The 25561-nt window shown below is 39.0% G+C and overlaps 1 protein-coding gene across 2 annotated transcripts; it reads right to left on the bottom strand.

The window, feature by feature from the left end:
• Positions 1 to 11359: 11359 nt before the first annotated feature.
• On the bottom strand, positions 11360 to 21154 carry LOC137823378 (cystinosin homolog). 2 transcript variants are annotated; one of them, XM_068628484.2, is made up of 8 exons: positions 20893 to 21154; positions 20673 to 20805; positions 19927 to 20016; positions 19703 to 19827; positions 13021 to 13063; positions 12252 to 12369; positions 12113 to 12162; positions 11360 to 11743 (listed from the first exon to the last, which is right to left on the bottom strand). In XM_068628484.2, exons 1-8 carry the CDS (start codon positions 21009 to 21011, stop codon positions 11588 to 11590), a joined length of 834 nt encoding a protein of 277 aa, XP_068484585.2. In that variant the 5' UTR covers positions 21012 to 21154; the 3' UTR covers positions 11360 to 11587. The 2 variants fall into 2 exon arrangements, with proteins under 2 accessions (XP_068484585.2, XP_090150434.1); XM_090294308.1 differs by having other exon boundaries at positions 20614 to 20805; positions 20893 to 21093.
• Positions 21155 to 25561: the final 4407 nt, after the last annotated feature.

Raw genomic sequence — 25561 nt, 5'->3', positions numbered from 1 at the left:
AATTCTCCCAGCTACATCAAGCTTCTTCAAGACTTTCTGGATGGGCAGGTCGGTCATCACCAGCACTGTAAAACTGTGGAAATAGTGGCGCAACCTCCTTGCCGAAAATACTACAGCCAGCGCAGCTTTCTCCAAGGCCTGATACCTGACTTCTGGGCCCTGCAACACCTTGCTGACGAAATAAATAGGCTTTTGGGCCTGATCTTGATCTTGGGCGAGCACCGCACTCACCGCCCTCTCAGTTACAGCAAAATACAACCTGAGAAGGGTTCCCACCAGAGGTTTTGCACAAAACCGGCAGGCTCGCCAGGTATTCTTTAAGCTTCACGAAGGCTTCTTCGCATTCCTTCGACCAGACAAACTTGTTGTTTCGCCTCAAGCATTGGAAGTACGAATGGCCTTTCTCTCCACTAGCTGATACGAAACGAGACAGGGCGGCCATCCGACCTGTAAGCTGCTGCACCTCCTTCACGGTAGCCGGGCTCCTCATCGCCAAGATGGCAGCACACTTATCAGGGTTTGCCTCTATTCCCCTTTCAGTTAAGAGGAAACCTAAGAACTTTCCCGCCTCCACACCAAAAATGCATTTCTCGGGGTTTAGCTTTACTCTGAACTTGGCAATCGTGGTAAACAGCTCCTCCAGATCTGAGATGTGCTTGCTTTTCTCTAACGAGGTCACGACCATATCATCTACGTACGCTTGCACATTCCTTCCCAGCATCGGTGCAAGTACCTTATCCATCAGCCTTTGGTACGTGGCCCCCGCGTTCTTCAGCTCGAAGGGCATCACCTTGTAACAGTAGCACGATCTCTCAGTCATGAAGGCAGTTTTCTCTTCATCCATGGGATGCATCTTTATCTGGTTGTACCCCGAGAAGGCGTCCAGAAAACTCAGCAACTTGCACCCTGCTGCGCTGTCGACCAGGGCATCTATGCTTGGCAAAGGGTATGAATCCTTTGGACAAGCCTTGTTCAAGTCTATGAAGTCAACGCACATGCGCCACTTCCCGTTGCCCTTCTTCACCAGTACGACATTAGCTAACCATTCAGGGTACTAGACCTCCCTGATATGGCCTGCGGCGAGGAGCTTCTGCGTTTCATCCCTAATCGCCTGTCGCCTCTCCTCATTAAACTTCCTTCTTCTCTATCGCACTGGTCTGACCTGTGTGTCCATCGCCAAATGGTGACACAGGAAATCGGGGTCGATTCCCGGCATGTTTGAAGCAGACCATGCAAAAGCATCCAGATGTCGTTCGATCACCTTGGCGATCTGGTCTTGGAGCTCACCCTCCAAAGATCTTCCCAACTTGAAGACCTTGCCCCCGATCTCCCTCTCGAGCCACTCCTCGACGGGTTTGGGTCTGGTTTCCATGGCGATCACCGCCCTGGCGATCCCCGACTCCCTCGCTTCCTCTGGGCGATTTCTCGCTTCTTCTTCCCGTCTGGCGCTCTTTCCCTCAACTTCAGCGTCTACCATGGTGACATCGCCTCCGGCGGCCACTTCCATCGCCGCATCAACAACTCGCCATTCTGTTGGCCTGGGCTTCACACCGGGAGGCGGCGTCGTGGTGATGTAACTTACTGACCTTTTATTCTTGAGGCTATTTTCATAGCACTTCTTCGCCTCCTTCTGGTCAGATCTGATGGTGATCACCACCCCCTCCATTGATGGTAACTTGACCTTCATGTGCCTGGTTGAGGGCACAGCTCCTACTCTGTTGAGGGTTGGCCTTCCCAACAGAATGTTATACGCTGAGGGGGCGTTCACAACGAGGTACTTGATCTTCTCCGTCCTCGAAGCCACCCCATCCGTGAACGTTGTTCTCAGCTCAATGTACCCCCTGACCTCCACCTGATCGCCAGCGAACCCATATAAGCATCCTCCATAGGGTCTTAGCTGGTCAAGGGGTAGTTGCAACTTGGTGAAAGTCGGCCAGAACATCACATCTGTCGAGCTTCCTTGGTCCACCAGCACCCGATGGACCTTCCTTCCCGCCGTGACTAGCGAGACAACTATGGGATCGTTGTCGTGAGGCACAACGTCCCTGAGATCCTCCTTTGTGAACGTAATGTCCACATCTGGCAAGTGATCTTCGAAAACATCCACTGCCATCACAGACCTTGCATACTTCTTTCGCTGTGATGCAGTGCATCCACCACCTGAGAAGCCTCCAGCGATGGTGTGGATTTCACCATAGGTGGGCACTTCATGCTGCTGGCCTTCACCGCTCGCCGGCTGAGAGCTCGACGCACCCCCCGTCCTCTTGTCCAGCAGGTAATCATTCAGGAAACCGCTCTTGACCAAGTCGTCGAGCTGGTAGCCCAGGGCCAAACACGAGTCAAGGGTGTGACCAAAACTCTAGTGGAACTCACACCAGGCGTTTGGCTTTGGTCCTAACACCTTGTCGCCAACTTTCTCAAGCGCTTTAAGCCTGGCTGCTATTTTGGGAATGGCGATCAGATCCGCCAACCCCATGACAAACTTGTACCTTGGTGGGCGATTGAACTCCCTGGGGCCCCCTGGGCCCCTTCCCTTGTTTTTCTTTGGATTGTAAGGATGGCGAGTCCTCTGATCCTTCTTAGCCGCCATCGTTTCCAGCACCCTCTGCGGCTGGATTCTAGTCTGGGCCCGTGGTCTAGTAGGTGCCACGCTCCCTCTCTTTTCGGCGACTTCACTTTCGTCGGCGATGTGGGCCACAGCAAGTCGCCTAACTTCAGCAAACGTGGCGAGGTGAGCTCTAATCAGCGCCTCACAGAAAGGTCCCAGCAGCACGCCCTTTTTGAAGGCGTATACCGACATCTCCTTGTCTTTGGCAGGCGAGCGGACCATCTGTGCTCCAAAACGATTCAAATAGTCCCTGAGGGACTCTCCCTGGTACTGCCTCACATCGAACAGGTCATAAGACACCCTAGGTGGCGCCTTGTTCACAATGTACTGGTCGATGAAAAGCTTCGAAAACTACTGGAAATTGGTTATGTGACCTGTAGGCAAGCTAACAAACCATTCCAACGTTGTTCCCTGGAGCGTGCTCACAAACATCTTGCAATAGACAGCATCTGAGCCTCCTGACAGCATCATCTGCGTGTGGAACGTAGTGAGATGTGCTTCAGGATCCTCCACGCCGGTGAAAGAGGCTTTCACAGGTACCACGCTCGCAGGGATCGGCGTGTCCGTGATCGCCTGAGCAAACGGCATTGGGAAAACGCGCGGTGGCGATGACGGCGCAACTTCTTCAACAATTGTGCGTCCTCTATGCTCCTGAAGAGCTTGACGCAATTCCTCCGTGACCTTGCTGAGCTCCTCATTCCTGGCCTGAGAGGCGACCAGGTCTTCGTGCATCTTCGCCTGCTCTACGCGCGATACTTCCACATTTGCCTACAACGCACGCATGATCTCCATCATCTGCGCCATGGTCATGGCGCCTTCTGCAGCAGCTGGCACAACGGGACTTGAACATGTGCTTCTCATCTTTCTCATAAAAAATCAGCAAAAATCAAACTTCAGCGAACAAAACCTTCACCAGCGAAAGGATCGATCCAGCAATCAATCGGTCAAAACTTCGTAAACTCAAAAGAACTTCCAAGAACGCAATCACAACAGCAAAAACCTCCACAGAAACTTGCAACCTTGACACGAAACTAACGCTTCTCCACCAGAACTCCCGATTCACCGGTCAGAAACACAAACGAACGGTAAAGACTTCAATTCACCGATTGAAACTCGCACAAACACCGAAAAACTTCAACTCACCAAACAAGAACTCAAACGAAAGGAGAAAAACTTCAATTCGCCGAACAAAACTCGAACAAACGGTGGAAAACTTCAAACTACCGATCAAAACTTCGAACGAACGCTGAAAAACGCCGATACACCGAATGAAAACTCAAACGAACGGTGGAAAACGCCGAAAATGGTTGCACCAGCACACAACCACACAAGAACCGTAGAAACTTCAAGAACTCACTCTGTGGATGGGAAACACGCTTTACACGGCCCCACGGTGGGCGCCTGATGATCCTGCCGGTTGACTCGAGTGCAAGAGTCTTGCCACGTCAAAGGTATCTTCTCTCGATCAGCTCCGCACCACGTTAGCTTTTGTCCTTCAAGCCTCAATTCCTCGCAAGAACCTGAAAGAAACGGAGTGGCGCCACTGCGGCCGATCGCGCTCCGACGCTCAAGTCAGTGACGAAATCACCAAATACTAAGAGAGAAAAGCTAAACTCAAGGAACCGTGCAAGTGCTCTCTCAGCGTACTCAAGTGTTCTCAAAGCGTAAAGAAGTGTTCTAAACGCGCGTACCTCAGAAGTTCGTTAGAGTTCCTTATATACCTGTGCATTTTCTCTCTCCTGATGGTTACACCTCTGGACACGTGGCTCGCATCCAGCTGTACACGTGTCACCATCTGGAGCCACCTTCTACTTGAGCGTCACCTCTACTCTTCAAGCTATTCGACTAAGTTACCCATGCAAGGAGTAACTCGGTGCATAGCTTCCTTGGAGCGCGATCTCTTCTAAGTGGCGAGTACGGGGTGCCACCATGCACACCTTCTCTGTGGTCTCGCCTGCCGCTATCACGATCTGCTTCACTTGCACATCGTGCATGCTTTGGTAAACTGTTCCCTCGCCTCGACCTCTGGCTAGGGAATGATCATCTGATAACTTCATCCTTCGTGCTCGTACTTCATGAAAGCTTTAAGCAAGCCTTCTTGATCTTTCGGCGATGTGCCCCTTTCGGCAGTCTCTAACCACTTGGTCGCCTAAAACTCACATACGGCGACTATGACGCGAGCCTGGTGACCACCGGTCATACATACCAGAGATCGGAGAACGCCAAGCTAACAATTGGCGACTACACAAACTTCCCGATGTGCTTCCCTTCCGTCAGCCAGGTGTTCCGCTCAACACGCCTATATTATCGCCACGTCATCACTTCCGACTACCTGATCGGTACATGTTCCTTTACAAGAGGGAAGGCTAGGTTGTTCAGCAAGAAGCATGTTTGCAAGGGTATTTTCAATGTGCTTGTCTTGTTGAATGACCTTGTGGGAAGGAACACTCTTCTCCCACGCCTTTTGTTTCCCAAAAGTTTTCTCTTTTTCTATTTTCTCTTCATCCCTTTTATGTTTCATTTGTATTTGGTCTTTTACCACTTGGGAATGTGGTAAAAGGCTAAGTACAAACTTTGTGTGCTTGTGGATGAAGGAAATCTCGTTAGTTAGACCATCATGCAAGGTTTTCTTATAAAATTGCCATGGTCTACCTAATAAGATGTGGCAAGCTTCCATAGGTACTACGTCACATAAAACTTTGTCTTTGTAGTTACCTATAGAAAACTTGATTTCCACTTGTTTGTCTACACGTAGTTCTCCATTCTCATTAATCCATTGTAAATTGTAAGGTTTTGGATGAGGAACTACTTGTAGATTTAGTTTCTTAATCAATCTAGTGCTACAGCAATTGCAGCATGATCCACCATCCATAATAAGAGAGCATATATTTTCTAAAACATTGCATCTAGTATGAAAGATGTTCTCTCGTTGTGTCTCGATGGATGCACTAGGTTGATTGTGGAGGATTCTTTGAATCATCAATAAGTCCCCCTCCAAAGGATTTATTCTTTGTCCTTCCCCCTTTTCTTGTGTACTAGGTTCATCCTCACCACTAGTGTACTCATCTTTTCCTTTTAAGAACAAAGCCCTTTGGTTTGGACATTGCGCTTGCACATGTCCTCTTCCAAAACACTTAAAACACTTGGTGTCCCTAACACGAATGGATGGGGTGGAGGCATCTTTCACTAAAGGTTTGGTAGTTTCTTTGGGTTCGTCTCTAGATGTGCTACCCTCCCTTTTAAAGTCTTTCTTGGGATAAAAGTTGGAGTAAGAACCCACCCTTTGTCTTGAAGTTTTGTGCAAATTTTGTTGTTCAACTTTAATGCAAAGTTGAACCAAGTCATTCAAGTCTTGGTAGGGTAGAAGTTCTACTCTATCCCTTATCTCAAGGTTGAGCCCACTTAGAAACCTAGATATGGTGGTGGTTTCTTCCTCTCTAATGGATGCTCTCATCATGTAGAGCTCCATTTTCTGCCTATACTCTTCCACACTCATGTTCTTTTGTTGGAGTCTTTGGAGCTTGTCCATTAACTCCCTATGGTAGTAGGAAGGTATGTGGCGACGTCTTAGGGCTCCCCTAAGGTCATTCCAATATTCTATGGGAGGTTCCCTATGAAGACGTCGGTCTCTGTCTAGAGAGGTCCACCAATACATGGCATTGTTTGGAAACTAAGGGTTGCTAAGGGTACCTTCCTTTCTTCACTCACCCTATGGCAAGCAAAGAGTTGCTCTACTTTCATCTCCCAATCTAGGTATACCTCTACATCTTCCTTACCATAGAAATGGGGTAGGTCTACCCTTACTTCCCTTGGGCACTCTTCCTCTCTTCTTCTATTTCTCCTAGGGGTTGGTTGGTAGTAATCATTGATTCTAAGGCTCCCCTCCCCTAGATACTCATTACTTTTAGATGCATGAGTATGAGATTTTTTTTATTTTTGTGACTTCTCTTCTTGGGCTCTAGTCAACTCATTAATTTTAGTCTCATTCTCCAATTGTCTAAAAGAAATCATTTGCACAGCTTGTGAAACTTCTTTCAAAAAAGTTTTTATAGATTTTACTTCACTTTCAATAGACTTTGGAGAGTGAGGAGAAGAAGACATGGCTAACGCTTTGTGTATACAAGTATTTTACCTTGAGAAAATTTAGGAAAGTCAAAGAAGGTAGTTTTCCAGGTAAGGGAGGTGAGTCACAAAGGACTACTTAAATACCAAGCCTTTGCCTTAGCAAAAAACTATCCCTCAATGTCTTCACACAAAGCTTTCTCTTAGTAAACCACTTAGAACACAATTAAGTTGAGAAATCAGATTTTAATGCAAGAAAACAATGCAAGCTAACTAATTAACCAAGCAAGAAGATTTAGCAAAGATTAAACAAGGCAACACAAATGAAAAGCGTAGCTAATTAGGCAAGGAAATGCAATTAAAAACAATTAACAATTGCTAATTAGAAAACTCTACACTAGTCGGCCCTAGGTGAGGCTTCTTGAACACTTGGAGCCCTTGAAGACACACTTACCATCTAATCACGTAATTAAATAAGTAATTAACAAAAGTTAAGTTGCAAAGAAAATTAAGAAAACTCCCTTTGTTGATCTTTTTTTTGTTATTGACACTTCCTTGGTTGTCTTTTCTTTGTTGGGCCCTCCAAGTGTCTGTTTTGGTAAGTAATTGTTTCTGCCCTTGCCTTTGTTCCTTTTAGAATTAGGGACTTAATTCTCCAATTCCAACACCTATCAAGAAAACTAGACCTCACTCAAGTCAAATTTCCACTCAAATAAGCACCAATTGAGAATCAATTCCAGCACCAAATTTAGAGACCAAAGAATTAAAGCAAGAAACAATTTAATTGAAAAAAACAGTACCACACAAATGGAGTTAAATTATGACAACTAGAAAGAGTTCCAAAGAAAATATTAGACAAGCAAATAAAGGTACTCAAATAAAGGTAGGCACACAAAATGGATCCTAAGAATAGCACTAGAATAGATTTCAAAATCAAAAAAAGCACCACTGAAAAATTGTTGTGGGCCAGAGAACGTGATTTTCCCCGATTTATGCTGAGCTATCCTTTTAAGATTTGCTTCTGAAAATTTATATGCAAATAATTCAAGATCGTAACTCAAATCTGGCGTTGGTTTCACTCCAAACGCATGAACCATTTGTTTTTAATAAATTTTTCAAAATCAGTGTTCAGTTACGCCAACTGTAGCGTCCAGATTTGCACACTGTTTTTATAATATTTATCATTTTTTTTCTATTGACTCTTTTGAGCTTATTCTTTTTTTTTTTTTTTGTCTTTTCTGTAACACCTCAATCTTGCATAATCCAGAGAATCAGAAATTTCCTATGTGGGAAAATAATTTTCTTAAACAAAACAGCCAGCACAGAGTTATGTAAAATAGGGGATTCTGTAAAAAACTGGAAAAAAAAAACAGCAAGATACCAAAAGACAAACACAATGGAATTGATGAAAAGGAATTTGTGTAGATCTAAACACAAATATGAACTCAAGCTAAAAATAAAAGGCACCAAAAGATCAAAAACACAGCAGATTCAAAACAAATATTTAGACCAAAATCAAGAAACAAATAAGCCAAACAAAGTACTACTTATGATTTGATGACATTTTGGAAAAACATGACTAGACAAAACACATATAGATTCAGACATTAAAAGACTCAAAGAGCATAAAAATGAACCAAATAAAATTGCAATAAGGACTCAAATACCTAAAATAAAAACAACAACTCAAAGGTGTATGGAATCCTACCAAAAATTGCACAAGGATTGCTCAAGATCAATTGAACAAGGTGCACCGATTGGAATTTCCAAATAGCACACCAAATCAAAGTAAAAATTAATAACAGCAAGACAAATATGAAAACAAGATGAACAACATGAAATAAAGAACAACTCAAAATGAAAATGACCAAGAACTACTCATCTTTGAAGAACCTATGCTCATTAGGGATGGCAAAGCGGGGCGGGCCGTGCGGGCCGACCCGCGGCCCGCGCGGGCCAACAGCCGGGCGGGGCGGGCTGGCCCACTAACCCGCAAGAAAAAAAATGGATGAAAGTTTTTCTAAGGCGACATCCAATGTTGTTGAAATGGAAGAATGTCAATAATGTTTATGTTTAATGTTTTTGAATTAATGTTTATGTTTATGTTTAATGTTTTAGAATTAGGTATTTTTAATATTTTGAAAGTGGAAGAATAGTGATATTTGATATTTATCTTAATATTTAATGTTTTGATGTTTGACTATGTTTGAAAAGGAAGAAAAAAAAATTAGGTTTGATAGTAACAAATATATAGGTTTAATTTGACAATTTTTTAAGAACAAAATGTAAAAAAAAATTAAAATAAAAAAGAATGCGGGCTGGCCCGCAAACTCGCGGGCCAGCTCTTATGCGGAGCGGGTCGGGAATTCTAGCCCGCAATAATTTTGCGTGGCGGGCCAACCTGTCCCGCATTTTTGCGGGCCAAGCGCGGGGCGGGCTGGCCCGCTTTGCCACCCCTAATGCTCATGATACCAAATGATGGCATTCTCATGGAGCTCTTCTTGGATGTTGTGAATAATGGTGCAGAAGCTATGGATTGAGATGTGCAAGATCCTCCTAGGAGCTATGGTGATCTTGAAGGTGTATGATGTGTATGGAAAGAGGGAGGTTCGGCCAGCCCTATGGTAGGTGATGAAGATGAAGATTAGGTCCTAGAAACTAGGCAAAAGCAATGTGTGGCACAATGTGGGCAGCATAACATTACTCTCATTAATCTTGCAAATACAAGTGTTAGGCATCTCCTTTCATAGGCTAAGGAGGCCGTAAATGTTAAGCTAAGTGCACATGAAATGTAAGCAAAATGAAATGGAAATGTGGAGGCACATGGGCACATGGGCACATGGAGCACATGGAGCACATGGGTGCACATGGCTTCATAAAACCTTCCCTTAATTAGTGAAGGCTTCTAGAAACCTTTAGCTAATCAAGGTTAACTCCTCCTTAATTCTAATGTGCAGAAAAATAAACATTTGTCCACATGGCTATGCTATTTACACCCCAATTAAAGCTAAACTACACTTGTTGGGCCTTCACGGAATATGTGCTAGTACGCCACTCTCCCATTCATAGCTTGATCCAAGTCTTCTTAGACACTCCTAGCTTGTCCTAGACGCTCTTAGCTTGGTCTTCTTGTCCTAGACGCTCCTAGCTTGTCTTAGACGCTCCTAGTTTGGTCTTAGACACTCCTAGCTTGATCTTGGACGTTCTTGACTTGGCTCTTGCCTTTCATGAAAGGTTGTGCTTGGCCCTCTTCCATCAGTTGGCCTCACTACTCTCAATTCTTACCTCTCATGCACCTTCAAGGTCACCACCACTCTTAGGAGGACCTTGCTTCATCTTCAATCCATGATGCTTCCGCCAATCACCAACAAAATCCGAAAACTATGAAGGCACATCTCCATCAACACCCCTTCTAGAGCCAACTGCACCTACAACAATCTGATAAGTGTTTGTTGCATTGACACACAAGTCTCATAGAAATGTATGTTGATGTGAGTGAGCCTTATTAATGAAATTCCATGTTTCTTCTCTAAATCAAAAGGGAAACGAAGTGTAAGTAGAATAAATTAGAGAATAAAATCTACAATATCATAGAAATAGAATTGGAAACAAATCATATGAATAAAATAAAGAAGAACATATTTTGTAACAAATCAGGAAACAAATATGAGAATTCTGAAAAGTTAGAAACTAAGAAAAAAAAACAAACAATATCTCAGATAAAATATAATTTTGAAATCCAAGAAGAAAAATAACTTATAAATAGATACAAGCTTCGAGGAGAAATCATCAAGCTCCATATAAGAACACGTACATAAACAGAACATAATAGTTTTCTTAATTTTTTCTTTAAATTTTTTTCATTTTGATAAATTTCTATTATTGAAATTGTTTATGAATGCATGTTGATGATTCAGTTTTATTTTTTAATTGGAATTCTTTTTTAGTTTACTATTTTTAACAATCTCTTGATTGCTTAATTCCAGAAGTAAATGGCTAAAAATTTTATGAGTAGACGAATTAAAACAAGACACTAAATGAATTAGTTGACACATTTCATTAATTAGATTTTATCAAAATGACTTACACATATTTGGTCAATTCATAGAAAATTGAATGAAAAATATATATATGTTAACTATTTTTTTCAAACAAATACAATCTCCTTTTAATTATTCCTATTAACTAACAGTTGCTGCCGATGACATATGGAATTCTTCTCATTAAATTTATAATTGAATTCGTTAGAAAATAACCTGGGATTAAAGATTCATTAGATTGGTCTTCTGCTTGAACACTTTTATATGGTTGAAACGATGTCGATCAGAAACCAACAAATTGATCACTAAAAAGCATTCAGAGTTCAAAAGGACCTCATCAAATGAAATTCCGAGTTGAGCAAAAAATTGAAAATGCATGCCTTGTATTTTTCATTCGCGGAAATTACCGGTAGAAATATTGTTTATGCTTTCCCCTGCATAAAGCATTCTATTTATGTGGGGCATCTTCCTTATAATAGAGGTATCCTTTGATTCAATTATGTATGCAAAGTACAAACAAAACTGTTATATTATTCATCAAGTTTAAATGAAATTGGCTTTTGCAAACTTCATTTAGATTTTGACTATGATGTGAAGTTATTAGGGTACTGCATCTGTTTTTCATTTGATCGTTAGCCACAAACATCACTAGGAAATTCAGTAGCTTGGTAATATCATGCTAGTCACTTGATCATATGTAACTTTATGACACAAAGTAGTATAAAAGAATGCGCGGCGATAATTCTTAAAACTTTTACACTGGTTATTGAAAGTTCCCAGTACCTAATGTATGGGACAAGAAAAGCATCCTAATTTGATTTCAACACAAATATCAACGAGTAGGAAGTGTAATATACATTATGAAGCAAATCGTATCTTACGCATTATCTGGTGGCGATAGATCAGAAGGTCTAACAAGCTGCTCTCTGATTTGATCTTCATGCTCCGTAGTGATCTCAGATTTGGAGGATTTATTACCAGCATACAGAACATAATGTTGAATAATGAAAATAATGTCGAAGAATACAGATACCTGCAGTTGAGTATTAGATGGAAAACAATGTGTCATAAAGGCCTCAAGCAACAGTGTCTGACTGACCTCATAAACAAGCATAATTTACCAGGCACAAGCTCCATCCTAGATCTATGCAAAAATACAAAATTGGTTTCTCGATACATGCATCTACTACTCAGTTTGAGTAGTAAGCCATCACTCTTGAATAAAAAGGAAATCATTTTTCAACCGAAAAGACTAGTATGACTTTAAGATTAAAATATTGACTAGAAAATAACACCAGAATCAGTATTTGAATCACAACTACATGCAAAATATATGGAAAAGAAAATTAAGAAACAATTATAACGTAAGAAAGAAGTAAAATAATCCTCAGAGATCCCATACCAGAGATAGCACCACTTTTCCTATATTCCCGTAGAAGTTGACCCATGAATCTGGAAAGATGGATATAAAATAAGTTCATACGAAAATATATAATCAAATGACAAGAAATATCACTAGCAGAGATGAGCAATGAAAATACTTTGATCTATTGATTGCACAACCATCTGTCCATAGTTTGCTACTCCTCCAGAAAAATCAAGTAGAATGTTACCAATGCTGAAGCCATCAGTACTTTTTCTCAGGAAGTTCATAACTGCCTACATTCACAAGACACATAATTACATGGACTGCAAGAGGACGTAAAGCTAGTCAGGCCTGACTGTTGAGAGATTAAAAAAATGAATGATTAAAATACACTCACTTAAAAGAGATGAATAAGGCCCACGTCATCGAAACGAATAACAATCTATTCAAGTTTTAAGGGTTTATTATTACAGATCTAGAACTACAACTAGATCCGTTACGTTTTCCACTTAAATGTAAGGGACTGGGACAGTACGATAGGCCACTTTTCCAAACCAGTCAATTATTTTACATGAAGTATATGCCTAAAGCCCAAATTGTGAACAATGTCAACAATAGAAAATGGTGCTTCAACTAACACTACAGGAATAATTTAAACTAGTAGAAGATACCATGAATAGAGAGAAAGATTTGAGTTCCAACTTTACTCTAGCATCTAACTCCTTATATTTAATAAATTGGTTTTTCCATCACTAGAAGGAAGGTCTTGATTTTTTAGTAATGACTAGAGAGACTTCAGAAAAGAACATGAATAGGTTCATTGGTATTCAGGAGCAGATACAGTAAATTAGTTTCTGCTATGAAATTTTAGTTTAAAAAATGATATGTCAACAACAGTCTAAAGATAAAAAAGAAGACAAATAAAATAGAAAAAGAATCTCAACCTGAGGAATGTACTTTATAATAGTCATAGTTACTTGAATTGAGCTGCAACAAAATCAATGTAAACAAAAAGTTAGAAGAAAATTAATTACATCCAAAGACTAAGCAACCTGATATTTTCTATTAACACAGAACATGGACTGTAGCACTACAGCAAAAGTGGATCTGAGGTAGTTCAACATACAGAAGAAGATTCTAAGCTTTGTCCTAACATCATACCATAAGCTGCGTCCATAGTGGTAAGAACCCCAACACATGAAAAAATTTAAATGTCTTCTTCATCAAATTGGTCACAAAATAATAAATCATAAAGGCTCTCAAATGATAGCTAATATTTTGAAGCTGGTACTGTTAGGAAAAAGGATGGTGGGGGTGATGGGGTTGGTTTTTAAATAGAGACCAACCATGCAGGGTATTCCTCATGTGTGAAAAGAAGTGTTTCCTTTGTAAGTGGTTGTTGTAAACGGTAGTGAGAGCTAGAATATTGAGAGGAAATCAGTGTGTTTCAGGTATGGACCTTTTTTCATTCTTAACAAGGCACGTAACATTTTTGCTCCGACCTCCCGGATCAAAAGGAATAGGAGAAGACATGGAACATTGTATGAGCGCTTTGGAAAAGTGGCCCAGTAAACAAAGAATGAAGGAAATCCTTTTGGAGATGAAAGAAATAAAAGAATTGTTTCGTGACATAAAGAAAAGTTAAAGGATGTCTGAGGGAAGAGACATTTCATTGAATGAGGAAGAAAAGAACGAAGAACGATCAGTGCATGGTAACAAAACTAATGAGGAGGAAGAAAGAGAACTGAAACCATGGACTAGAAGGGTGGAACTACCAATCTTTGAAGGGACGGATCCGCTGAGATGGATAACAAGAGCAAAAATATTTTTTGAAGTTCAGAATGTTTCTGCAAAGGAAAATTAAGGTAGGCTTTCATTAGTACGGAAGGAAATGCTAGCCATTGGTTCAAATTTTGGCGTAAAAAATCCAAGAATCCTTCTTGGGAAGATTTTTCTATGGCTCTAAACGGGAGGTTCGGAGGTAGGAAGTGAAGTTCCGTGTTTGAGAAATTGGCAGGGATTAAATGGAACGGAAGGGTGGATGATTACATAATAGAATTTGAAGTGTTGGTATCATAGGCTGAGGAACAACTGCTAGGGTATTTCTTTGCGGGATTGCAGGCCAAGATTCGTAACCAAATTAGGAAAAGAGTTGATGAGGGTCATGGAGATTGCCTTGGGCGTGGAAGAGATGATGAAAGAGATTAAAGGGGGTGTTAATTTGTATCGGAATGTCCCTTCCAATTTTTTATATCAAGGAGGGACGGGAATAGCAACACGCGTGAAGAACTACAAGGAGACGAGTGGCAAGCTTCTTTTAGTTTGGCTAACAACGCAACAAAGGAGTCTTCCAACACAACAAGAGATGTCCAGTCAAGAGTGAACACGGTTGAGGGATCAAAAAACAGGGGATCCCGGACCCTCCCTAATCGGGAATATGTTAGAAGGAGGGAAGAGGGGAGATGTTTTCATTACGGAGGGGCTTATAGTCATGGGCATCAGTGTCTTGATAAAAATCTACGTGTTATTATTTTTGCGAAATATGAGGGAGAACCAAGGGATATGAAACAAATTGAGCTGGGGGAAATTGTTGAGAATCAGAAGAAGAATACAAGGATAAGGAGTATCAACAGATGGACCTGTAGGTTTTTCCAATTGGAGAACTGACACAACCCAATATAATGAAGTTACAGGGGGAGTGAGAGGAAAACCAGTGCTAGTTCACAGTGGGGCTAGCCACAATTTCATTTCATTGGATTTGGTTAAAAACCTTGGGTTGCAAATGGAATAATCCCCTTCCTATAATGTAAGGTTAGGAGATGGGCATAGAAAAAGAACAAGCAGGTATTGCAAGGATGTGGAGGTGAAGCTGTAAAAGTGCACAATTAAAGAGACTTTCTTCTTGTTTGAGTTAGGAGGGGTGGATTTGATTCTAGGGGTAGCTTGGTTGGCGACTTTGGGGGATGTAAAAGTGAACTGGAAGACATTGACGCTGAACTTTAGTCTTCAAGGGAAGAAGCTACAGATTAGAGGGGATCATACATTGACAAGAACCTTGGTGACTACCCAAGCTTTAAAGAAGGAAAAGGAGATAGAAGCAGTGTCAGCTGTATGGGAATAGGGACTGCAGACCAGACCTTGGGAGAGGACAAAAAATTCAGGTTTATCTATGAGGCAGAAAACTGAGCTGGATGGGGGTTTTAAAGGAGTGTGAAGAGATTTTCGAAGAGCCTAGAGAATTGCCTCCCTACAAAGAGTTAGATCATAAGATTCCCATTAAAGTAGGAGTAGATATGATCATATGATCAATGTAAGGCCTTATAGAAATCAACATCTGTTGAAAATAGAGATAGAAAAACAAGGGCAGTTTCTTCCTGCACCCCTACAAGGTTGCGCAAAGACAAAAGTGTCCCTATATAAATTGTACTTTTATTTTTTTTTCTATTCCGGATTACGAAATCCGGTAAATTTTCGGATTGGTGTTTCCGGTAAATTTTCGAATTGGTACATCCAGTAATCTCTTGGATTGATGCTTCCGGTAGTACATGAATGATAGTGTTAATCCAAAATAAAAAAATGCAAAACATCCATTGAAAAAACCATTCCGGATCCTTTAATCCATAATTCAAAATATGCATTCCGGATTCAGAAATCCATAATTGAAAAAAAATTATTCTGGATCCACTAATCCGTAATAGAAATTAGGCTTCCGGATTCAGTAATCTGGAAATCAATAATTTATGCAAACTTTGCTTTCGGAACACCCCCTCATTCGGACTGCAACATGATTCACTTCCGGATTGATGAATCCGTAGCACACTCCCAGATTCCGAAATTGTGGGGGTCAGTTTCGGAATTTACAAAATTGTGGTGGTGCAGGAAGAAAAATGTAGGGGTGCAGGAAGAAACTGCCAAAAACAAGTTGTAGAAAAGTTGAAGTCGGGAATAATTAGGCCCAACAATAGCCCCTATTCAAGTCCAGTTGCTATCTTAGTCAAAAAGAAAAATGGCAGCTGAAGGTTTTGTGTGGACTATAGGGCATTAAATAAAGCGACAATTCTTTGAACAAATTTCCAATTCTGGTAATAGAAGAGTTACTTGACAAGCTGCATGGGGTACATTTCTTTAAAGTTGATTTGAGGGCTATCTACCATCAAATTCGCACGTGATATACCAAAGACTACTTTTTGCACGCATCATGGACTCTATGAATCATTAGTTATGCCACTTGGACTGACTAATGCATCAGACGTTTCAATGCACCATGAATACTATTTTACAACCTTATTTTAGGATATTTGTACTAGTTTTCTTTGATGATATTCTGATATACAATAAAATGTGGGAGGAGCACCTAATGCAGCTGAAATAGTTTTAAAGATTCTCCAACAACACAAGTTTTATGCAAATCAAAATAAATGTGAATTTGGGAAACAAGAAGTGCAATATTTGGGTCATGTGATTTTGGGGAATGGAGTTCAGATGGATCCTCAAAAGATTTATGTTATCATGCAGTGGCCAAAACCAAATCTTTGAAAGCTTTGAGGGGAGTTTTAGGCCTCACATATTTTATGGGACATTTATACATAATTATGGAAAGAATGGTGAAACCGTTGACGTAGTTGCTTAAAAAAGGGAACTTTGTGTGGAAAGAGGAAAGTATTGTAGAAGCTTAAGAATACTATCGCGATTGCACACGTTTTAATGATGCCAAATTTTTGCCAACCCTTTTTGTATAGAATGTGACACATCGGGCAATGAAATAGGAGTTGTTCTATCACAGAATAAAGAGCCAATTGCCTTTTTTCAGAAAAACTTTGGCCGAGTCTTCTTTGGCAAAATCTATATACAAGAAGGAATTAATGGCCTTGGTGTTGACGATTCGACATTGGATGCCATACTTATTAGGAGGGAAATTTATAGTCTACACTGATCAGAGGAGTTTGAGACATCTGCTGGAACAAAGAATTACCACTCAGAACCAACTCAGAACCAACAGAACTGTTTAGCTAAGTTGTTGGGGTATGAATTTGATATCGTGTACAAACCAAAGGCGTCTAATAAGGTGGCGGATGCATTACCGAACAAATTTGAAGATGAGGAATAACGAACTACAGTTATCAACATTTTATCCAAACCATATTGGCAAGACATGGAGTTAGTGGAGGATGAAGTCCAGAAAGATCCTGCTTTACAAAAGATAATGGAAGAATTAACAATTAACCCTGATTCACACAGGAATTATACCTTAGAGAATGGAAGGCTTCATTACAAGGGTCAAATGGTTTTATCAACATCTTCAAGTTGGATTCCGAAGTTGCTCTGTGAATATCATACGACTCCTATGGGAGAACATTCAGGGATTTTTTGCACATATAAGAGGATAGCTCAATCTTTGCATTGGATTGGCATGAAGAAAACTATCATCGATTTCATAGCCACGTGTTATTTGCCAACAGAATAAGTATCAAGCTAATTCACCTAAAAGACTCCTTCATTTGCTACCTATTCTAGTGGCAATATGGGAGGAGAGAAGCATGGATTTCATCGTCAAACTTCCTATGTCAAATGGGTATGACGCGATCTTGGTGGTAGTTGATTGCCTTAGTAAGTATAGTCACTTCATTCCTCTAAAACACCATTATTCTACAAGATCGATCGTGGAAGTGTTTGTGAAAGAGGTGGTCAAGTTATTGGCATGAAGAAAACTATCACCGAGTTCGTAGCCAAGTGTTATTTGCCAACAAAATAAGTATCAAGCTAACTCACCTCAAGGACTCCTTCAACCGCTGCCTATTCTGGTGGCAATATGAGAGGAGAGAAGCATGGAATTCATCGTCAAACTTCATATGTCAAATGGGTATGACGCGATCTTGGTGGTAGTTGATCACCTTAGTAAGTATGATCACTTGATTCCTCTAAAACACCCTTATTCTGCATGATCGGACATGGAAGTGTTTGTGAAAGAGGTGGTCAAGTTACATGGAATTCCAGCTTCCATTGTTAGTGATAGGGAATCTATCATTTTGAGTCTTTTGGAAGAAATTATTTAGACTACAAAGTACAACCTTGAACATGAGCGTTGCATATCACCCTGTGAGACAGACGACCAAGCGGAAGTCTTAAATGAAACTTGGAAACATATCTCCATTGTTTTAGCTTTGAACAACCGAAAACTTGGGTGAATTTTATTCCCTGGGCCAAGTACTGGTACAACACTAGCTTCCAAGGGGCTTCCAAAAGCACACCCTTAAGTTGTGTATGGCAGGGCTCCTCCATCTCCAGCTTGATTTGTACTAGCAGAAGCGATGGTAGAAGTTCTCGCTAAAGACTTAAAACAAGAGATGAGGCTGTTAAACAACTCAAATTTCACCTTGATAGACTGCAAGATCAGATGTCGAAATTTGCTAATCGCCACCAGAAACCTTCTCCAATCAAAGTAGGAGATAAGGTTCTAAAGATTTGCCCTCACCGACAACTTTATGTGCCTATGCGATTGCATCCGAAATTGTCAGCACGCTATTATGGTCCTTTTGTTGTTTTAGCAAAAGTCAGATCAATAGCATATATAGATTACAACTATCAGAGAATGCCCCTGTACACCCAGTTTTCCATGTTTCCCAGTTAAAATTGGCAATGGGGACTCACGAAGTGGACCCCAAATTGCCCCCAAAATTCCAAAGACATGGCTCGGATTTTTCTCCAAGTCAGATATTAAATAGACGAGTGGTACACATTCACGGAGCACCAATGCAATAGGTTTTAGTGCACTGGAATGAAGGTGGAACGAAAGCTCCAACGTGGGAGGATGTTGCGACTACCAAAGACCAATTTCTAGACTTTAACCTTGAGGACAAGGTTGTTTCAGTTGAGGGGAGTAATGTTAGGCAAAAGGATAGTGAAAAAGTGTGGAAAGTGTATTATAGAAGAAAAATGAAAAATAAAGAAGGTTGTGTAGTGGCGGGGGAGGAGTAAGTTGGGGTTGGTTTTTAAATAGAGACCAACCATGTAGGGTGAGGTGTGTGTTTTTTTGTTGTTTTTGACAGGATTCCTCCAGTGTGAAAGGAAGTGTTTCCTTTTTAAGTGGTTGTTGTCAACGATAGTGAGAGCTGGAATAATATCTTCGTGAGAGGAAATCAGTGTGTTTCCGTTTAAGGTGTGGATCTTTTTTCATTTTTAACAAGACACGTAACAGGCACACATAAGTTCAATAATTCATCGGTGCCCTCAAATTAGAACAGAAATACTTTCAGCCAAAGCTTCAATTTCATATGCACCTGCCTTCCACAAGACAGAGTAAACCGAAAATATTTGCCTAGATTGACCACATAATCTCCTAAGCAATTGATAAAAGAGAAATAAGCTTTGTCCTGTTGTGCAAATAGCATGCCATCTCGAGATGAATTAGGATGGTTTCAAGAAAGCACTGAGAAAATTACCACATGGGAGCTCAATAAATTGGTATAAACTGATTAAGAATAAACAAATATCAAATCTCCAGTACTAAAAGAAATAGCATCCGCGATAAAACCAAGAGTATATCCACGCATATATTCTAAGGAATTAAATTGAAGGCCATAAAGGACAAAACAAAAACAATTAACCACATAAGCATGGACAACATACTTGAACATGGAGAGAAGCCAAAGCCAGGAATGATTTGACAAAGCAATAAAGAAACAAACTGCTGCAATAAGCCAAGCAACAGAGACAATTCCAATAGAAACTTTGGACACTTTCTGACTCCCACGCTACAAACAAACAATAACTAAGTTGAGCAAAAAATCGAGAATTCAGTCCATAGAACAAAAAGGGAGAACATTATAATTTTTCAACAATATCATTCTTACTTCATAGATTGCAATCTGGAACAACGTGATTGCCGTCAGTAGAACAGCATGGATGGAGAAAGCAACATCATTTGCAGCCACAGGTATCATCTGAAATAGGAGGAATTCAAAACCACATCAGGGAACTCCAAATGTTTATACATAACAAACATTACTTCAACTCTCAAACAATTCACAATTTTCCAATTGTCAAAATTTTCTCCAAAAAGCACAACAGAAGAGTCCATAACAGTTCCTTGAAGAGCAGTTCTTAATTTTGTTATCATAGTATGAACCACTTTTGAGCTTGCTAATCGATCAGGAATCATCATTCATTTGACTCTAAAGATAATGATTGTACAATTCAATACGAAACTGACACGACATTTTTTTTTATTCAAACATTATAATTCATATAGGGTCTGTTTACATAAACTTCCACGTAACCATTTTTAGAAGAGAAAAAATAAAAGATGTTTTACCAACAGTAAAATTAGTTTATATAGATTTATCATAAATTATTTTACATTAGCTTTTCCAAAAATATGATTGTTTTAACTCATAAGTATATTTTACCAAAGAAAAGTATATTTAACGACAGAAAAGTATATTTAATTTTTTATTCATATTTTTGGTGGAAGATAAAGGAAGAAAGCATTGTATTAGATGTGGGGAAAATTGGCTTTCAGCGTGAAGAGTTTAGCATACATGAAACGTTGTTGGTTTGATTTAATTGAGAAACAATTGAAGTCTGTTTGAGAAGGAACCTCTCCATAACCGTATTTGTCGAAGTACTGCTTCTGAATAGCAGAGCTGAAGTAGAGAGAAGCGTTGTATATGAGATAGGTACTGTGCTTGGTCAAATTCAGCACCACGAAATCGAAGTTGAGCCCAACCACACTAAATTGAAAAAAATTAACAATCAAATATTACGTTTTATTAATCAATTACACTAGCATAGATGATGAGAGAAAAGGAAGATGATACCTCTTCCTGCGAAAATTCAAGATGACTTGAGGGTAGAAACTGAGGGACCAGGAAACGAAAGCGAACCAACCCAGAGCCTCATACGCAACTTCCAGTGCTAACCAATTCCAAGAGGCCATTTTCTTCGCTTGCGCAACACCAATCAACAACTGCGTTCCTTAAATATCAAACACTGTATCGCTGACGTCAACAATTTAATCTATTTTAAATATCCATAGTTTCAACATAAAAAGAGTTCGGTTCTTTCTTCAGAGATAAATTCAAAGGCTATATTGTCCGGTTCTTTTTTCAGAGATAAATTCAAAAGTATTGTTCAATAATTTTTTATTTATTATTATGATATTTTTACATCTATTCCATTTTATATTTACAACATAATAAAAGAAAATTAAAATATAAATATTTATTGTTATTTATTGATTATGATATTTATTGAGTTGATTATGATCATAAAAAAACATTTTTGTTATTTTTATTCTACATCGTCTTTGTTTGACAAATACTCGAACTCAAGTTTAATAATCCAATAACTAAGGAATTGGGCATTTATTAAATTAAAGTAGCATCATTTGAGCATAATTTAAAGTTAATTTTTGAACGAAATAAATTTTTTTATTGGTCTTTATTTACCTTCGGTCACATTAATAATCTGTTTTTCATCCATTCAACACCAAAAACTGGGATCCTTATCTGAAGATCTTGCCACTGTGCTATATATGGGGCAACTATGTATACAAAATCATTTGAATTATCAGCCCTCGCTTTACTTGAACGTAAAACTACCTTTACCTGTACAGTTATTCTTTATATTCTTTATTTTATTCACGTGTACGCCTTCTTAATCTTGGATTAATAATTTTGCTCTTGTGTTTATACGATCTACACTGATTTTTTTTCAAAGATTTTTATCTTTTTTAAGTTGTGTGTAACTATGTTAATATAATTAACTTTAAGATATAAGATGAATGGTTTGTGTACCAGTGAGAATTAAGAGTGAATTGTGTACTCATTTATAATTGGAAGTGGTTGGTGTTCTCGGTTGTAATAAATTGATTATTTGTAAAATGGTTAAGAATGAACGTATTCCATAAGTTCGGATGAACTAGTATAAAAATATTATGAACTAGTCTAGTTTTTTCGAGAAGAGTTTAGGCTTTATTTAATCCTTCTTCTAGAGCTACTTGTTCCAATAATTATTGTTTTTTCTGACAGAGAACTCATGATGCATATTTGACCTTAGAGGGTTCATTAAGGCATGTAGACTTAGAGAAAAGTCTTTTTAGCATATGCTTTCTGACATGTTTCGTCTGATGAAATTCAAAAACATTTTTCTTAAAAAAAATAAATTAAAAAGAAAGATTGAATGAACATATTTGAATGCTAAATTTGTTTTTATCTTTTCATTTCAAATAGGTTACGTTAGACATAAGTTTATATACCTTAATTCAATCACTTAATTAACATATTTTAAATGTTAGCTTTGTTAAGTGAAAAGCTCATAGTTCTAACATCTAACCTATGCACAAATGTTACTTATATATTTAAAAACATTTTGGTAGAACATTTTAATAGCTACTCATTTATCAACTCTCTTTTTGTTATTAGTGCAAATGATAATAACATGTAATGTAAAAAGAAGAGAATATGTACACAACATTTTATACTAGCTCATCTGTCTCACAAACTACGTCAAGTTCTTGGCCAATCGACCAAGTTTAAATAGGCAAACTAATGTTGTGAAGTACATATCAAGTATCCTTTGAGCTCGTAGTCCCTCTTGGCTAACCCTTGAGTATTCTTGACACAAGTCACTCTTAGCTTAACTGAGTATTCTTTAGGCTTGTAGCTACACTCGACTAACATTTTGAGTATTCTGTCCTCAAGCCACTTATGACTGACACTGAGTATTCTTTACACTTAGCCACTCCTAGCCAACCGAGTATTCTTTTAGATAGCAACCACTCTTGGCTAATCTGTCAAGGAGTACTCTTTACTCAAGCTACTCTTGGTTGATCATGAGTACTCTTTTTCAAACAGCCACTCCTATTTGGAGGTTTGGTGTTTCAATGATCTATTGATCATTGGGTATGGTGACTAGGGAGTGTAAGAATTGATGGCTTAAACAAGAGGGAGGTGAATTGTTTATCAAATATTTTTGCAAAGATTGAATAAGAATGAACTCAAACAATCATAGATAAGCAATTAAGGAAAGCTATCAAACAATGATACATAAACTATGTACAAAATTTTAACCGATTGAAATTATGTTTTAATTGGTTGTTTGTATCAACAGCAAAAGCAGAATTAAAACAAACAGTTATAAGGAGTTAGAGAGAGAGAGAGATTTACACAGCCAATTTTATATTGGTTCACTCAACCTTGAGCTACATCCAATTCCCAGAACAACCACTAGGTTCCACCAGTAATCACTTACAGATTACAACAACACAACCACAAACCACCTTGAAAACCACAAGACCCACTCACCCTCTTTGCAACCACACACCTCAAGTCAAAACACCCTCTGAATTTTCAGGATTTCACACACACTTACAGGTTTATGAAAGTACAATTATAAATCATGAAAGGAATAGAAAACACCTAAGATTACAAAAACCCGGAAGTCCTATGATCAGAAGTGCAAAGTTAAACAACAATCTTGCAAAGTTTTGAAAACTTCTTTCAAAAACTAATCTCAAACTCACTTTGATTTCTAACTGTGTAAAAAACTTGTGTATTTTGTTTTGAAAGAAAGACTTTATTTATAGCATTTAAAAACTATTCGTTCAAGGCAGCATTTATGAGCCAAAGTAGTTTTGATCACACCCAAAACAGATTAACAGGTTTTCAAAAAACTGTTAGGAAATGTCACAATCAACCGGTTGAAAAGTTGTTTTAACCGGTTGAAAAGTCGTTTTAACCGGTTGAATTGGTTAGGCAGTTATATAACCAAATCAAAAACAATTTTAAAACCTTTAAACAAGCCAAGTGACAAACAACCGATTATTTCGATAATTCAACCAGTTGTTTTTCTCTTTGCTTAGAAAAACATTTTTCTTTTTAAAACAGATTGGCAAGCTTTGTGGAAGGGCTAAGAATTGATCTTTACATGGATTCTAAACACTCTAATCTAAATCCAAACCAAAAGTAGCACAACATCAAGCTTCATCATGGATTTGAAACATCAAAGCTCTCATGCTCTACAATATCCCCCTATTTGATGGAGACAAATCCTTGGGATACTTTTTGGAATGTTCTTGTTTAGAATTTGTACAACCTGCATCCATTAGCAAACATAGAAATATAGGATAATCTATTCCAATCAAATAAGCATCATAAACCAATTCCCACTAGGTGATTCCAGAGAGGAACATCAACCAAATCAGTGTGAGAAACCAGTCACATACAGAGGTGCAAACACAGATAAACAATCGGTTATTTCACAGGAACAACGGGTTGAAATTTTGTATTAGAGTTTTATCAGTTGTAAAATTTCAAACTTAAACCAATTAAAGTAGTGTTAAGCAATGTTCAAAGGCAGTACAAGTGCAAATAATAAGAACATTACATATCCCAACACACTTCTCCCCCTATTTGTCTTCACAAATAGACAAAAGGAAGGATTAAAAACAGCATAAAAGAGAAAAGAAATTGTTCAAAAATTTAAACCAGCAAATTAGAAAGAAGGACTGTTCTCCCTTTCAAATTGTAGCTCCAGAAGCTGATTCTGAACCTCTTCTATTTGTTCATTCAGGTTTGAAAAATGTGAATCCATATGATTGAACCTTGACTCACACAAATCATGGAGATTTCTTTGATTTTCAGCAAATGTGTCCATGTTGTTGATCATTAGTCTTTCTAAAGAAGACATTGTGATGGAAACCAAGTAGAGGATGCTCTAGGCCATGAAGCCCAAGCCCAACAAGGGGCCCAAGCCCATCAAGGGGTCCAAACCCAACAAGGGGCCCAAGCCCAACGAATTACTAGGAGCATGGCAAGAGCTTTGGGACAAGAGTATAATAAAATGGCTCTTCTTATTTCTTTTGTAGAATAGGGGTGTGAATGTAATAAAAAGGTGTAAGTAGTAAGGGAGTCTAGGGGGGAGTGTAGACAGGAGCCTAGGGGGTGCCAAACCGAATTTCATTGCATTTGTGTGCCATTTAGCTTGCATTTTCAGCACCTCTAGGCTATAAATAAAGGTGCTTAGCTTGTACAATTCAGATTGGAATTTTATAGTAGAGAGACTATACTCAATTTTGGAGAGAATTTGTGAGTTTTGAGTCTTCCTCTTCTTTGCCTTATCTTGTGAGCTATGGTGAGCTTCAAGTGGTGGCACTCCATCACTTATCTTGGTTCAAGGTTCCAAGTGGCGTGAATGGCTTCTTCCAATTCTCAAAATCCAGCAAGCATCTTATTCTATAAGTGTTCTTCTTCCCTTTTCTTCAATTTTCCATTCGGTAGTTTTGATTCCTAGAGTTTACTTCTTTTTCTACCGTTTATTTTTGTGTTTCCAGCATTGTGTTCTTAATTCTGTTTTGGTTCAGTAGCTATCATTTAAATTCTGTCCAGTTTTAATTCTTGTTCTTCTTTCCTTTTGTTTTGATTCAATTTGACAATACATGGACTTCAATATGAGTCTTGGTTGGTGCTTAGTTTTGGTGAGTTCTTG

Source organism: Phaseolus vulgaris, chromosome 8, assembly GCF_051622355.1.
Source record: "Phaseolus vulgaris cultivar YP4 chromosome 8, ASM5162235v1, whole genome shotgun sequence".
Lineage (NCBI taxonomy): Eukaryota > Viridiplantae > Streptophyta > Magnoliopsida > Fabales > Fabaceae > Phaseolus > Phaseolus vulgaris.
Note: the sequence above shows the minus strand (reverse complement) of the source record. Positions and strands in the feature narration are given on the sequence as shown.